Source organism: Loxodonta africana, chromosome 12 (assembly GCF_030014295.1).
Source record: "Loxodonta africana isolate mLoxAfr1 chromosome 12, mLoxAfr1.hap2, whole genome shotgun sequence".
Lineage (NCBI taxonomy): Eukaryota > Metazoa > Chordata > Mammalia > Proboscidea > Elephantidae > Loxodonta > Loxodonta africana.
The window spans coordinates 5,475,791-5,492,682 of record NC_087353.1 but is presented as its reverse complement, the minus strand read 5'-3'; the positions used below and the strand labels follow the sequence as shown (position 1 = coordinate 5,492,682).

General features: G+C 41.3%; 1 protein-coding gene across 1 annotated transcript in view; it reads left to right on the top strand.

Annotated features, from left to right (window-relative positions):
- Positions 1-16,892, top strand: part of MYOM2 (myomesin 2) — a 107,210-nt gene that overhangs the window by 19,387 nt on the left and 70,931 nt on the right. The window contains exons 6-9 of the mRNA XM_003411962.3: positions 2,518-2,606; positions 2,687-2,734; positions 5,215-5,379; positions 15,488-15,649. Coding sequence (XP_003412010.1) covers positions 2,518-2,606; positions 2,687-2,734; positions 5,215-5,379; positions 15,488-15,649 — 464 coding nt within the window. The remainder of the gene's footprint in view (positions 1-2,517; positions 2,607-2,686; positions 2,735-5,214; positions 5,380-15,487; positions 15,650-16,892) is intronic.

Below are 16,892 nucleotides of genomic sequence, written 5' to 3'. Positions count from 1 at the left end.
CCCTGGTGGCATAGTGGTTAAGTGCTACGGCTGCTAACCAAAGGGTCAGCAGTTCAAATCCACCAGGCACTCCTTGGAAACGCTATGGGGCAGTTCTACTGTGTCCTATAGGGCCGCTATCAGTCGGAATCCACTCCACGGCACTGGGTTTGGTTTTGGATCTCACCTGAGTGGTGGTGCCCTCTGGTGGACAGGCTGAACACAGCATGCTGTCTGTTGTGTTTGGGAGAGATTGAAAGTTGAAAACTGATATCTGGAACTTTTGAGTCCTAAGTAAACCAGGGAGGGAGAAGGAGCCATCACAGAGAGAGAGAGAAAAGGGTAAGCAAAGGCTCTGCCTACCTAAGAATTTTTTGCAGAAAGTCCTATGGGCAAAAACACCCAAAACTGAGGAAATTAACACCCTCAAAATTCCAGTGCCCATCCATAGATGAGTGGTAAATGGAATACTACTCAAGAAATGAACTCTTGATACATAGTACAATATGGATGAAGCTGGAAGACATTATGCTGAGTGAAATAAGTCGATCACAGATGGACAAATATTGTATGACCTCAATTGTATAAAAAGACAAGAAAAAGCAAATGTATAGAGAACAAAGTTTATTAGTGGCTACCAGGAGTGGGGGGATGGGGAAAAGGGGGGGGGTTTAATGGTGGTGGAAAAATTACTTTAATTAAGGGTAGAGTTGCACACCTAATTATTGTAATTGCTGTCAATAATTGTACACCTGTAAAAAGCTGAATTGGCGAAAGTCGTGTGATAGATATATTTACAACAATGACAAAAAAATAAATAAATAAGAAGAGTAGCTGCTGAGGCTAATTATGTACAACCAAACACTTAATGGGATTTGATTCCTTGGTTTGGAGGTTTAGGGTCATGGTTTCGTGGGTCATCCAGTTAATTGGCCTAATAACATTTTTAATGCCTCTCTGTTCTACCTCCCAGTTTGATGCATCGGGGTGTTAAAAGTTTGCGATCAGCCATCCAAGGCACAATCGTTGGTCTCTATTTACCTGAACAACAGAGGAAGAAGGAGAGTCAGGAATAGAAGGAGGATAGGGAATGTGTGGCTAATTGCTCCATGAATAACTGCCTCCTTTGCCGTCAGAAGAACTGGATGGTGCCCAGCTACCATTACTGAACATTTTGATCAAAGATTCCATAGAAGAATCCTGACCAAAAGAGGGAAAATATAGAACAGAATTTAAAATTTTCATGGACTCTAGACTTCCTGGACTCATGGAGGCTGGATGAACCCCTGAAACTATTGCCATTTAAACCTTAAGCCAAAAAGATCCCCTTAAGTCTTCTTAAAACCAAATGGTATTTTAGCTAAACTGGCAAAAAAACATCTGCCTTGAGCATTATGCTCTTTTAAGAACCACCTATATGGGACCATATTGACAACAGCAACTCAAAAGATTAGATAAGAAACTTAGGGGGCCATGAATTTATGTTAATGGGGAGGAACAACTCAGAAAAGGGGGGTGAGAATGGTTGCACAACTCGAAGAACGTAATCAGTGTCACTGACTGGTACATGTAGAAACTGTTGAACTGGTGTATGTGTGCTGGGTATTTTCTCAACAACAACAACAAAATAAATAAAATTATATATATAAAAACAGAAATAGTAAGACTCTTGCCAAAAAGTGTAATTAGTGGATTAGATCTAGCTTTGGTCCACAAAGGCTGACCTCTGGTTTATCCCTGAGGTTGCCTGATAAGAGTGCGGGCTCTGGCCATTTCTAAGTTTGCTAAAACATTTCAGTGAAAAGTGGTATATTCAGCAACTTATATGGACTCAGACAATGCTTCACCTTAATAAAATTTGTGATTAAAAAAAAAAGAAAGGGGCTCATCCAAGGCACAGTTCTCCAGTGTTAGCGTGCATAAGTGTAATCTGGGAGGGTTAGTTAAAAGTGGAAATTCCTGGCCTATCTTAGAACTAGCACATTAGATGGTTCTCAGCTTGTCTGGGGCCACATTGATTTTGGGGTCTGGTTTTTCCTGTGATAATTTCCTCGCTCCTACAGAGAGCAGTTACCGAATGCTCTGAGGCATATCCGTTTCCTGTTCTGTCACGAATCGTTCTGTCAGACCATAAGTTGACGTAACCGGAGCCTTCTCATTGACAAGACAGAACGGCTAATCCTATAGAGATAGAAACATAAGGCCCAAATGGAATATAGATTTCTCCCTGAGAATGAAGCTAAGGGATTTTAGGAGGTGCTGGTAGGTTTTTTTGTTTTTGTTTTTTCCCTCAAAGCCAAAGTCAAACCGTAGTCCAGGATCAAACGTTTGCCCACGTCTGTAATTAATACTGTGCGCCGCCACGAGGTTCTAAGGATAGAGCTGGCGTTGGTCTTGAGCAAAACGTTCATTAACACATGATCTAGGTCATAAGTTTTGCTTTTGAAGAATGTTTTTGTTCAAATTTGGGTCACCAACTATTACAGAAAACTCCCACAGCATATTTAGAGTTTTGTCTTTTTTTTTTTTCTTTAAAAGGGCAGACTTTGATGATACTGCAACATACACGGCCGTGGCAACGAATGCCCACGGACAGGTGTCCACCAATGCTGCGGTGCTTGTGAGAAGTGAGTACTCACGCCCAGGAGAGGAAATGTCTCCATTTTCCTTATTCTTCCTTTACAATGTTGGCTTCATTGTTTTACAGGATTTAGAGATGAGGAGCCGTTCCACTCTGTGAGACTACCAATTGGATGCAAGTATATTTCTTCTTTTTGTGTAGAAAAGTGTTTGAGAACAAAATGATGCATATAATTAGAAAATTATTTTCTATGGGTTAATTAAACAAATCTATTAAAAAACACTCCAAGATTTTCATGGCTAATGGGAGAATGCTGACAGTTTTTTTTCTCATGTAATTATTTAATTAGTTGGTATTTTTAGAAACTGCAAAGTGTGGTCTTGAGAGACTTTATGTTTTGAACTGGAAAAAAAAAATCTGAATCCTTGATATGAATGCATAATATTATCACATTTTACATTTAAGGATACTTTGTTTTTCACCCCAAAATCTCTGTGGTCGTTTATAAGGAATAGCCACTTCAGATCAAAATGGAATGAATCAATGACTGGTCAGAAACTGGCTTGGGGTCTGGCTTTAAAAGTTTTAGAATTATTTTTTCTTATATACATAATATATCCTAAGTTATGTCCCTTATCTTGGGCAACTTGCTTTTTTTTGGCTGGTATACTGCTTTTTCAGCCATTGTTTTGTTGTTAGTATTTCCACTAAACCGTAATGTTTAATGAGGCACACTGTTCCACAAAGTGGCTTTATCATACATAATGTGCTTCACCCGGTCCCCTATTGTCGAAGCGGCCTGTAGCGACCCTGTAATGAGGTGAGCCTCCTTCTGAGTTCCATGGCTAGTTGTAGACTAGAAGGCCAAGAAGATGGGTTGTCTCAAGTCAGGTGAGGGTGGAGGAGGGCAATCATGCTGTTGGCATTGAGGAATTATGTGACTTGAGGATGTTTACTTTAAAAATGTCTTAATTATGGTTTTGGGAATGAAGTATAGATTTTACGTGAACTTCCAGAAGCGTAATTACATGTTCTCACAGAATCTTTAATTTTATCACAATTTGACACCTAGGTGTTACAAATTGAGTGTTGTTGAGTGAAGAGTGGACCAAAACTATGATCGAGTGTAGTGTCTTTCTTGCAGCCACGGAATACCTCCTGGCTTAGTTTACTTTTGGAGATTTCTGTGCTAATTTTGTTGTATGGGCTAATATTCAACACTTGGTGGAGTCCAAGATGGCTAACTGGAAAGTTGGAAAAAGTTCAGGTTAAATACAAGGGTAATGAGTGACTGAGATCTGAGAATTGGCGTGCTCACAAACATCTGAGGTGTTCTTCAGATCCTGAGGACAAAATAAGTTTGATTTGGAGAATTGTCCATGTGTATCCATGAGGTGGAGCCCAGGTGGCACAGAGGTTAAGAGCTCAGCTGCTAACCAAAACGTCGAGAGTTCGAATTCACCCAGCCACTCCTCGGACGCCCCATGGGGCAGTTCTACCCTGTCCTATGAGTTGCTGAGTCAGAATCAACTCGACGGCAATGGTTTTTTTTTTGCTTTTTATTCAAGAAGCTGCATGTGTCTCAGAGTTTACCTGGCCCCAACACCTTGTTTTCTTCTATTTATCAAATTTTTTATCTTCCTAAGCAAAAATTTTGAAATATTTACAACATACTGAAAAGTATAGACAAAAATATAACAGAAGCTTATGTATTCACCACCCATATTTAACAAATGTAAATATTTCGTCAATTTTGCTTCAGTTATTCTTTTTTTTACTTATTGTGGTGAAATTGGCACAACGTAAAATTAGCCGCTTTAAAACATCCAGTTCAATGAAATCTCAGTTATTTTTAAAGACGTAAAACCATCACCAAAACCCATCGCCTTTGAGTTGATTCCGACTCATAGCGACCCTATAGGACAGAGTAGAACTACCCCATAGAGTTTCCAAGGAGCGCCTGGTGGATTCGAACCGCCGACCTTTTGGTTAGCAGCCATAGCACTTAACCACTACGCCACAGATGATTAAATCACTATGCTCTTTCCCGTTCTATGCCTTCCTGTTGAGAGGGAACCACTATTTTGAAATTTACAGCTATTTCGTAAACTTTCACGATATGCATGTACTTGGAAATAAGTTGGCTTGTTTTTAAAATTCACTTTAGGTTTTCTATTGTAACTTACTTTTTTTTTTTTTGCTAAGCCTTATATTTTTGAGATTTAATCAAGGTGATACCTACGGTGCTAGTTAACTCATTCTGACTGGAGTATAAATGACATTCTGTTGATGAATATACCACGGTTTATTTTGAAGAGGAGAAAACTGTGGCCTCAGAGTTGATATGAGTTGCCTAAACTCAAACATTTTTGGGGTCAACATAGAACTTAAAACCCTTTCCTCATAAGACGTGGTTCAGATTCCAAGTCGCCTTCGTGTACATCCATGGTTGTCTATCCTCCTTTGGCACACATGACAAAATAAAATTCTGGGGCTGTTTTCTTCTGATTCTTCAGAAGTGGCTGTTTTGAGAAAGTAAGCACAACGTCATGGTGACGAAACAAAAATTTGTGGCAGCAGCATGACGTTTGTCTGCTGTGCTGAAGGTCTGCGCAACCCAGCTGATGTAACCGTGTCTGATTGACCTTGTGCAGTGCCCTTCTCGTCTGTGATTCCGTATACCCACTTTGATGTTCAGTTTTTGGAGAAATTCGGGGTCACCTTTAGGAGAGAAGGCGAAACTCTGACCCTCAAGTGTACTCTCTTGATTACTCCAGAGCTGAAAAGAGTGCAGCCGAGAGCCGAGTGGTACAGAGACGGTAAGTCAGAAACCAACCCAGACCTCTGAGAAAGGGATCCCATGTGAATAAAGCCGCTTGTGCAAGTGTTACTGATCCTTCAACTACTTATATAAAAACGAATTTTTTAGAGAGGACTTGGCAGTGTCGGTGACCTTGAAATTCATCCGGGGGAACTGTTGAGAGGTTGACTGGGGGTATCTGAATGTAACAGTTGCTCAGAGATTTTTTAATAGACATGTGAAGGGGTATCTACGTGAGTTAAAAAAAAAAAGAGGGAGGTGTCATTTATTTTCTTCCTCAACTAACACAATAGCTGATCTTTACTAAAGCTTATTCACTAAATTTTTATAACAATTGTGGAAGTTAGGTACTGCTATTAACTCCATATTATAGATGAGGAAACTGCTCAAGGATCTTCCACCGGTAAGTGGCAGAGCTGGGATTTGAACTCAAGGATCTGGTTCCAGAGTCTCTGTCCTTAACCACCATGCAGTGTTGCTTTAGCAGTCACAAGTAGTTCCTTGCTTCTATATTTAGGCAAATAAATTCTAGAAGTAAATTTCTCCTTCGTCTTCTCTGGGATGTTGCTTCTAGTGCAAACTTGTTTTCTATTTGGACTGAATCTCAGAGAGTTGTTCCCATATATTTATCCAGGACCTCACATGATGCAAAATATTCTAAAGAAATACGTGATTCCATTCCTGCCCATAAAATATTGATAATTTGTTTGGACAAAATTGTATACAATTATAAGGCAACGTCCTTTTAAAGTATAAGAAATATTCCTGAAGAGGCTGTGATAATTTGCCAGATACTTGGGTAGTGGCCACGCACAAGTGAGGCTCAGCTAGTCAGTTTGGAGTGATGAAGGGAAGCTTTCTGGGAAAAAAAAAGAAAAAAGATTCTTGAAAGACGAGAATGCTCTTCACTGGAGGAGAAGAAGGAGGAGTCTTGTGTGTCCAAGCAGGAAGGCAGAAAAATGCAAAACACATTCCAAGCACAGAGATACACACGTGGCCTTCCACATAGCAGACTAGGAATAAATCGCTAGGTCTGTAGGGGCGTCGTCACCTAGGATTTGCTGTTAGAATAGTGATAGCCATGGCTTCTGTTCAAGCCAGCTGAGAAAGAGACAGAGAGAGAGAGAGAGAAAGAAAGGAAGAGGGAGAGGAGACAGAGAGAGTGGCCGAGGAGATTTAGCATTGTGAGTACTCTTTCTGGAGAGAAATGGAATTTTTTTTTTCTTTTTTTCTGGTGGCAGGGAAGTGCCTAGAATTCTGTTGATATGGCAGTTTTAGAAACCAATTTGGATGGAATATATATTGTCATAAAAATCATTCTTATTCTGACACTTGGTCTTCCACTTCTGGTTAGGTCTTTGTGATGTGTGAGCGGGATTTAGTCGTCAGAGTGGCTCCACGTTAGCAGTCGTAATCAGATCTTCGTAGACCTTATTATTCAAATGGAAAGCAGTGGAGACTATCCTCCTTGGCTTATTTTTAAACATTAAAATGCAAGGGGGGTATTTTTTACTATTTAAAATTAATAAGCTGAGACTCACCAGGTGGCTGGTAAGCCCCAGAGGCAATGTCAGTCAACTGAAGGAAATCCCCTAACAGGTATGAAGAAATTGTCTATGCAAACAGGAAATTGGGAATTACTGACACAATTTAAAATGGATTAGTACTCTAGAGCTACCGTACTGAAGCAATCACGGAAGAGAAAGCCTTGGTTACTTATGATAAAACCTGAAACTCTTTTGGGTGTGATTCGCTCGTGGTCCTGCTTTGGAAGCAATCATAGGGTAATTAGAAATGAAGGAACGGGCCTGGGTTTCAGAAACTGGCCTCTACACAGACATCCTGCTGAAGTTAAGCAGCAAATTTGGCCTCTGGGCCCTGCTCGGTTTATACATCTACTGACTACATATTTAATAATGAAGGACAATTTTCCCGTTAGTGTGTAAAGAACTTGACCAGAGAGAAACCAGCTCCCTAAAATACTCATCAGGGTCATCACCCACTGTAAGTAACCTGGTCTCATTTTGGAAATTCAGATCAGTTGTGAAGTTTTTCACATCCAAAGCTATACCCCACTGTCTTGGATTGAATTGTGTCCCACCAAAATTGGCTAGGTCGTGATTCCCAGTATTGTGTGGTTGCCCACCATTTTGTCATCTGATGTGATTTTTCTGTGTGTTGTAAATCCTACCTTTATGATGTTAATGAGGCAGGGTTAGTGGCAGTTATGCTAATGAGGCAGGACTCAATCTATAAGATTAGGTTGTATTTTAAGTTAATCTCTTGAGATACAAAAGAGAGAAGTGAGCAGAGAGACAGGGGAACCCCATACCATCAAGAAACAAGAGTCAGGAGAATAGCGAGTCCTTTGGACCCAGGGTCCCTGCGCTATGAAGCTCCTAGACCAGGGAAGATGGATGACCAGAAGCTTTCTCCAGAGCCAACAGAGAGAGAAAGCTTCCCCTGGAGATGGCACCCTGAATTCAGACTTCTAGCCTCCTAAAAACTGTGAGAAAATAAATTTCTCTTTGCTAAAGCCACCTGGAAACCCTGGCGGCATTCCCACCTGGAAACCCTGGCGGCGTAGTGGTTAAGTGCTACAGCTGCTAACCAAAGGTTCGGCAGTTTGAATCCACCAGGCGCTCCTTGGGAACCCTATGGGGCAGTCCTACTCTGTCCTATAGGGTCGCTATAAGTCGGAATTGACTCGATGGCACTGGGTTTGGTTTTTTGGTTTTGGTTAAAGCCATCTACTTGTGGTATTTCTGTTACAGCAGCACCGGATAGCTAAGACATCCACTGAAAGGTGTTTTCTGATGTATAACCCTCTAGAGACCCACAGCCACTGCCTTCATCCTTAGAAGAAAAGAACATTTATGTAAGTAGGACTCTGTAATTTGTAGCCAACACCCAGTGGGCTGGAAGCCAGGCAGCTGTGAGTTCTCCTGAGAACCGGTGCCTCCTCCCATGGATCTAGCAACTCTATTAAAGGCCTACTGCAATCGTTAGACAAAACAACTCAAGCCCTGCATGTTGATATTGCCTCTGGATTCGTCCTTGGTAAGGCTTAGCAAAGGTAGCAGTAAATTTAAGCATATTTCGAAAGCACACATTTAGTGAAGTGTGACATGCCCCGCCTGGTGGACTTGGCAGTAAATAGGACTGATATCACCTCTGCCATCATGGATTTTGCATTTTAGCCAGGGCCCAGCTGGCAGGGATGCACACAAAGGAATGGAGGCAAACTCAGTGTGCAGTGTAAACGGTGTTATGTTGTTACCCACCTCTGATCCACTCAGTCCTGCCACAGATAGTTACTGGGTTCCTATAGGAAGTCGGGCTCTTTTCTAGGCTGAGAAATTAGCAGTAAACAAAATGTACAAAGGCTTCGGGTTCATGGACTTTTATTCTACTGTGGGTGACAGGTAAAAGGCAAAAAAAAAAAAAAAAAAAGTAAATATATGATGCAAAGTCACTAAGACCCCTAGGTGGTGCAGGTGGTTTGCATTTACCTGGTTACCTAAATGTTGGCAGTTCAAACTCACCCAGTGGCACCAGGGAAGAAAGGCCTGGCAAACTGCTTCTGTAAAGATTATAGCCAAGAAAATCCCATGGCACAGTTCTACTCTGTAACACAGGGGGTCACCATGAGCTGGACTCACCCCAATGACAATGGGTATCAGTCACTAAGAAGGACGATGAAACAAAATAAAGCCAGCTAAGGGGATGAAGAATGAAGGATTATTGATGAATGAGGAACTATTGGCAATAAAAAAGACCTCTCTGAGGAGCTGCTGTCTGAGAAGACACCTGCATGAAGCGAGGGAGCAAGATTTATCAACATCCAGAGCAGCCCATATGGGGAAAAGGACAAAAGCAAAGACCTTGAGATAGGAAGAAATCCTTGCTTCTTCAAAGGACAGTAAGAGCCGCGTGCCTGGAGAGGAATGAGTAGGAAGGAAGGAGATAATCAGGTATAAAATACAGATGGTGAAGGCCGTGATGAGGAGGTTCGATTTTATTTTCAGTGTGATGGGAAGTTATGGAAGGTTTTGAGCAAATGAAGGACATATGGCACATAACTTAAAATCATGTTGTGAAAATGTCTCTCTGGAGGCAGAGTGGAGGATTGGGGGGGGTATTGTGGGAACAGGGATGCCATTTAGGAGGCTGTGGTCGAATCTAGAGGGGGAGGTCGTGGTGGCTTGGACTAGGGTGTTGAGGGGAAGGAGGTGGAAAGCAGTGAGATTCAGGATTTGTTTTGTTCTAACAGGACTTGCCAACACGTTGGAAGTGAAGGATGGGAGGAAAAGAGTCACCTGTTATTCCTAGGACTTCAGCTTGAGAAACTAGGTGGCTGGTAATATATTACTCACTGGAGAAGTTTGGGCAGGAAGCAGCTTAAAAAAACAACAAACCAAACCTACTGCCGTCGAGTCCATTCCGACTCAGAGTGACCCTATGGGACAGAGTAGAACTGCCCCATAGAGTTTCCAAGGAGCGCCTGGCAGATTCAAACTGCCAACCCTTTGGTTAGCAGCCATAGCACCTAACTACTATACCACCAGGGTTTCCAGGAAGCAGCTAGGGAGTGGGAAATCAATAATTCAGTTTTGTCGTAGTTGTTAGCTGCTCTTGGGTCGTCCCCTGACTCACGATGACCCCTATGGTGCAGTTACAGAGTGGAACTTCTCCATAGGGTTTTCCTGGCTGTCATCTTTACAGAAGCAGATTTCCAGGCTTTTTGGCAAAGCTGCTGAGCAGGTTCGAACATCCAGCCTTTGGCTTAATAGCTGATGGCACAAGTAAATCTTAGGCCATCCAGGCTTGTTGAATTTAGTTTTAGGCTTGTTAATTTTGAGATGTCTGTTAGACGTTCCAGGAGAGATGTTGGATATGCAGAATGGTATATGAGTCTGAAGCTTTGGGGAGAGGTCAGGGCAGGAGAATTCAGTAGTGGGAGTCACTGCATAAAAAAGTATTAAACACTATGGGAGTCCGTCTAGGTGTGTAGCTAGAGCTGAGAACATAGCTGAAATAATTGCTTGAGTTTATGTTTATGTAAAATGCCTGATCTAAGTACATTACCTTACTTAAAGGCTGAGGATAAAAAATAATGACGGAAATGGTAGAAGTAACAATCCTAAGCATAATTTAAGGAGACCTGGTGGCACGAGGGTTAAGTGCTTAGCTGCTAACTGAAGGGTTGGTGGTTCGAATCCCCCCAGCAGCTTCTCAGGAGAAAGACCTGGAGATCTGCTCCCTTAAAGGGTAAAGCATATTCTGTCACGTGGGGTCACTATGAGTTGAGAATCGACTCCACTGTGTCTAACAATAATAAACCAGACCAAACCAAACCAACAAAAAACCCAGTTGCCATCAAGTTGATTCTGACTCATAGCGACCCTATAGGACAGAGTAGAACTGCCCCATAGAATTTCCAAGGAGCCGCTGGTGGATTCAAACTGCCGACCTTTTGGTTAGCAGCCGAGCTCTTAACCACGGTGCCACCAAGCCCCAAAAACAGTAACAATTATAATTTGATGAGTAGCTACTACATGACAGGTACTGTTAGCAGCCTTCAATATTATCTCTAAGACTAAAAACTACACTTGAAGTAGGTATTGTTACTTGTTTTTTCAATATGAGGAAACAAAGATTCAGAGAGGTCAGTTGTTTTTCCACTGTGACCCAGCAAGGAAGTGATAGAGCTAGAGATTAAAGCAACCAGATGCTGAATCTCGAGCTTTCCCCTATGTCTCTTTCATAAACAGTTAGCAGTTCCCAGACTTTTTGAATGTATAATATCAACATCTACAAAGTAACACTGGTAGAATAAACAGTAACATATGACACAAGGCAAAGCATCAGTACTGACTTAGGCCCGTTCTGTGAACTTACAGATATGAAAATCACAATGGGTCAGAGTTATCAGGGCAGGCTGCCTGGAAGAGGTGGAAGCCAGACTCGCCTTTGAAGGATCAAGAGGAGTTAGGGAAGGAAGGTTCATAGATAAAAATTGACATAAATCCAATCCCCAAAATGTGAGGATTAATCAAATCTCCACTTTCCCACTTGTCAGTCGTCTCTGACACCGGCTGCCTAGAGCTAGGTAGATCTCACAAGCTAAAAGAACATCACCCTTCAGATTGTCAAATAGGCAGACGCCAGCTGCAAGTTTGGGAGTCCACAGGACACCCTTACTTCAGACCTGCTGGCCACAAATTTGGGGCTTTACTACCCCCCTTGGGATGCCAGCCACAAGCCGGGGACATTCCCTGGGTTCTCTCACTTCCACCTGCTGGCTCCCAATACTCCTTTGGGTTCAATAATTCTCTGGAATCATTACAGATTTATGATAGCAAAAGACACAAATCAGGACCAGCATAAAGGAGAGTTGTGTGGGGTAAGGTATAGGAGCTTCTGTGTTCCAAAAAGAGCATGCTGCCCATGTCGAGATGTCTGGTCCTGAGACTTTACTAGCTTCATTGTGAAGTTAAATTGAGGCCTCATTGCATATTGAATCATGCTCCCCTCCCTCAGGTCAGCTGATATCAGGCCATGATATCTGGCTTGGTCAGCCCCCAACTCCTTAGCATGAATCCTCTGGTTTAGTCTTTAGGTCTAGATAACAAAAGATACCTCAATTGCTCAGGAAATTTCAAAGATTATCTCTCAGCAACCAAGGATAAAGGCCAAATTGCTCTTTGTAAGGCGATTCATTCCCTTAAAGAAGGAAAGGATTCCAGCCAAGTGTTTCATCTCATATTTCAACTAACCGCAGGAAGTTTAATCAAAGTCGGAGCTGATATTTTGAGAGGGCTCATGTCCTGGAAGTATGTATATCCACCCTTTGCATGGATAGGAAGAGGTCCCCCACTGCAGCAGAGCTCAGTTTCTGGAGGATGAGGCTGCTATAGACAATTGATGCTCCAGTAGAGGGTCTGGGGTCTGCTGCAAGGTTTTCATTCTTAGTGAAAACATGAGTCCATGATGTTCCTCTAGCTAAGTTGTAAACACTCAGCCAGAGCAAAAAAAAAAAAAAACTAAAAGATAAGTTGTCACCCAAAATGGAGACTAGAGTTGCAGTGAAAAATTATTTGAACTTGATTGCCATCTGAAAGGTTGACAGTTCGAATCCACCAACCGCTGTGAGGGAGAAAGATGTGGCAGCCTGTTTCTGTAAAGATTTACAACCTTGGAAACCCTGGGAGGCAGTTCTACTCTGTTCTCTAGAGTGGCTATCAGTTGGAATCGACTAGAGGGCAGCGGGTTTGGTTTGGTTTGGGGCACGAGGATGGGCAAACAAACTGGACTTCGTGTTAACTCGCCTTAGTATCGAGCTTCTTAAATACCCCACAGTGGACTTCCTGTTGGATTTGGCTGTGAAGAGAGGCAAGCTATGAGGGTCAGGATCTGGACTGTGGATCCTGGGTGTACCTTACGGTCCCTGGGGAGATTTTTTAAATGTTCTGTTTGCCATTGACCAGAGATTCTAATTCAATTAGGCAGAGGTGGGACTGGGCTCTCCGCTTCTGTGTGAGTTTCCCAGGTGGTTCCGGTGTGTGCAACCAGTGCTGAGCACCACCGCAGTACGTGGCGAAGGAGAAGCAGTATTAAAAAGTAATTCAGGAGTTTGGTATTTTCAGAGGACGACAAGTAGATTAATCTGCCTGGGATGGAGTTTGTAAGGGGAATAACGATGAATATACTTGATCAGGTGTGCTGGCGTTGGATTATGGACAGCCTTGATACTAAACCCTAAGTGCAGGTGTCCACATTTCAGGCATCAAAAGCAGCAAGACAAACCCGGTCATTACTGGAGCGGACGTTAGCCCGGCTTACAATGAACGTGGGCTACGTCGCAAATGTCTTTGATACTCTTGAAACCCTTGATAATATGAGCGAACATTTGACCCTTGGAATAATCCAGGCTTTAAGACTGTAGAAGATTACTGAATACCAAGGTTAATTTTTTTCTTACTTGATACCTTTAAAAAGTTTAAAAGATCATATCAAACTGAGAGAATGATGTAGAAAAAAATATACCTGATTTTTCTAATATTTTAAACGATACATACATGTATGCTGAGATGCTACGTGTATCCATACACATAAAAGTCTGGTTAACTTTGTGAAATTTGGGTACCTTTCTGCTGAGCTCAGATTTACAAGTCAAACATCATCACAAAAAAATGAAAACATATGAATGTTGAGAAAATCCATAGTATTCTGATCAACCCAATATTTTTAACATTAAATGTTTTAAGGCTTTTTTTTTTTTTAACTTTGATATAGTCTATGAGTTTATGTTATGTTCTTCGCAAATGTAAAATTTAGCCATTAGGTACATACATTTTATTGTAATTCTCTAATCACATATCCATTGGAGGAAAGAATTTGACTATATAGCCTCCAGAGTTTTTCCTTTCAACTATGATAACATTCACGTAGCTTTATGGTTATTACAATACCTGCAAAGATGTTCTGCCCACAAATTATTTTTTTTTGTATTTTTTGTTTTTATTGTATTGTATCATATTACCGTGTATTGCATTTTTATTAAATTTACTGTGTATCATGGATCCACACCGGGGCTGTAACAGTAGGCTCAAACATAGCAATGATTGTGAGGATGGTGCAGGACCGGGCAGTGTTCCGGGGTCACTATGAGTCGGAACTGACTCAATGGCACCTTACGGACAGCACGAATGTGTCAGGCACTGTGTCAATTCCTCTGTGAAAGAGATAAAAATGGAAAAAAACACTTTCTGATATTTATTTTTATTGCATGATCATCATTTTATTCACAGTGCTGACAAATGAGGCCTTGACCTTTGAAACACTCTAGAGCAAAAGTCACACCCCATGTGGGCCAGGAGTATCCCCAACTTTGCCAGTCAAGTTTGATATATTGCTTATTTTTGAAATTTAAAAAAAAATGCAAATACTTTTTTTCTTATAAAAAAATCAATGTGTACTTGTTGCATAACAGTAAAAATAAATTAATTTCTCCAGCCCCCAAACTCACAATTATCACCCTGGTATAAAATACATGGCTCTATCTGTAGGGAACAATTTGAAATCTATAAGGATTCAATTAGAAGTCCCTCTCCTTTTCATTTAACAATTACCATACATGCTTCCATGATGCTGGCTGTCATTTCACTCCACTAGCTGTACACTATTGTATTGCATTATGTGAATGTACCTACTTCTCATATACGCGGGCTTTTGAGTTGGTTCAGTTTTTCTTGTGTTATAAATAATTCTGGAATAAAATCCTTACCTGCACCTCTCTTTAGAATCTTGGGGAAATGTGTAGAATTTTTATTGTCATCCCAAACTGCACACATCCTTTATGGCTTTTGACAAGCGTTCTCCCCTTGCCCTCTGTGTAATCACACCCGGCTAGAAGGACCTGGGTGTGTCTTTCCGCCCTTCCCAATTGTGGGTGGTGCCCTTTCCTCATCTGCCAAGCTTAGTAGGCAAAAAACAGTTTCCCGTTATTTTATCTGGCATTTCCTTGATTATCAGTGTTGAATGGTTTTTCAGAAGCTAATTCTCCATTCGTGTCTCTTCTCTTACAAACTGCTTGTTTATTTTATTGCTCTTTTGTCTATTGGTTTGTTGGTATTTTTATTATTTATTTCTAGGTACCATTGACTGGAGACTTTTTCTATGCTCTTGTCTAGATGAAGTGCTTCCTGGACATGAGAACATTTACTTCAAATAAAAACCTAATGAGGTAGACGCTACTAGAATCCTTGCAGGGGTCCTGAGGAAACTGGAATTGGAGAACAGCCATTCAGCTGAGAGGCAGCGAGTAGGGAGCTTAAGCCAGGTTTATCTGAATGCAAGCTAGCGGTCTTCCTAGGACATTCAGGATATTGACCTTATGCTCTAGGTTGTAAATTCTTCTTCACAGCTTACATTCATTTGCATGCGTGCTTTATGTAGAACAGCTTTTAGCTTTTTATGAAGCCAAAGCTTAGCTCGCTGGCGTCAGGTTTAATAGTCCTCTGCTGTGATACGATACAAATTTCCACTTAACATTTTCTTCTGTTGGTTTCTGAGGCAAATCTTGAATTTTAATGCTCTTTCAGATGTGCTACTGAAAGAATCGAAGTGGACCAAGATGTTCTTTGGGGAAGGCCAGGCCTCCTTGTCATTCAGCCACCTGAATAAGGATGACGAGGGCCTCTATACCTTGAGAATCGTTTCAAGAGGCGGCGTGACTGACCACAGCGCCTTTCTGTTTGTTAGAGGTAAGGGTGTGTGGGTGTGAGGATTGTTACAGCAAAGACCTAAGAATGTGCAATAGGGTGAGATGTCCAAGATACGGAAAGATAAAGGCAACTGAGCATAAGGAGCATGACGTCGGAAACATTGTTTTTGCTTCTTAGAAACTTAGCTGATAGGCAACTAGGTGTTTTTTAGGTGCACAAGCACACTGAATCACACCCTGACAATAGATAGATGAAATAAGTCATCTATAATTGGAATAGATTGGAATCATAATTTTTTCTAATAGTTTATAAAATTACTAGAATTTATAAAATGACTCCTAATAATATACATGCAAATACACCAAATTTACTAATTCTTGGGGGAACTCAGTACAAGAGAGGGGCCCACAGCCTGACACACCTGGCAGGGAATTCCTGGTAGGGAACTTCTTTATGTCTCTACTACCTCTTCACTCCCTCTAGACTTTCGCTAAAAAAGAAGAGACAACGGTGACAACTACTGTTACTATTATTACCACCAGCTTTAATTAAATTAATGTTTAAGATGATTGTAATAATAATGGCAGCTAAGATTTATACCTAAGATCATAACAAATTATACGTAACATCGCGAAGAATGGGAATTCTAAAACGCTTAATTGTGCTCAAGAGGAACCTGTACATAGACAAAGAGGCAGTCGTTTAAACAGAACAAAGGAATGCTGTGTGGTTTAAAATCAGGAAAGGTGTGTGTCAGAGTTGTATCCTTTCACCATACTTATTCAATCTCTATGCTGAGCAAACAACCCGAGAAGCTGGACTCTATGAAGAAGAACTCTGCAACAGAATTGGAGGAAGACTAACTAACAACCTGCGATAAGCAGAAGACAAGACACAACCTTGCTTGCTGAAGGTGGATAGAATTTGAAGCACTTACTGATGAAGATCAAAGACTACAGATTTCAGTATGGATTACATCTCAACATAAAGAAAACAAAATCCTCACAGCTGGACCAATAAGCAACATCATGATAAATGGAGAAAATATCGAAGTTGTCAAGGATTTCACTTTACTTGGATCCACAAGCAATGCCTATGGAAGCAGCAGTCAAGAAATCAAATGATGTATTGCATTGGACAAATCTGCTGCAAAAGATCTCTTTAAAATGTTAAAAAGCAAAGACGTCACCTTGAGGACTAAGGTGCACCTGACCCAAGCCATGGTGTTTTCAGTTGCCTCACATACATGTGAAAACTGGACAATGAATAAGGAAGACCGAAG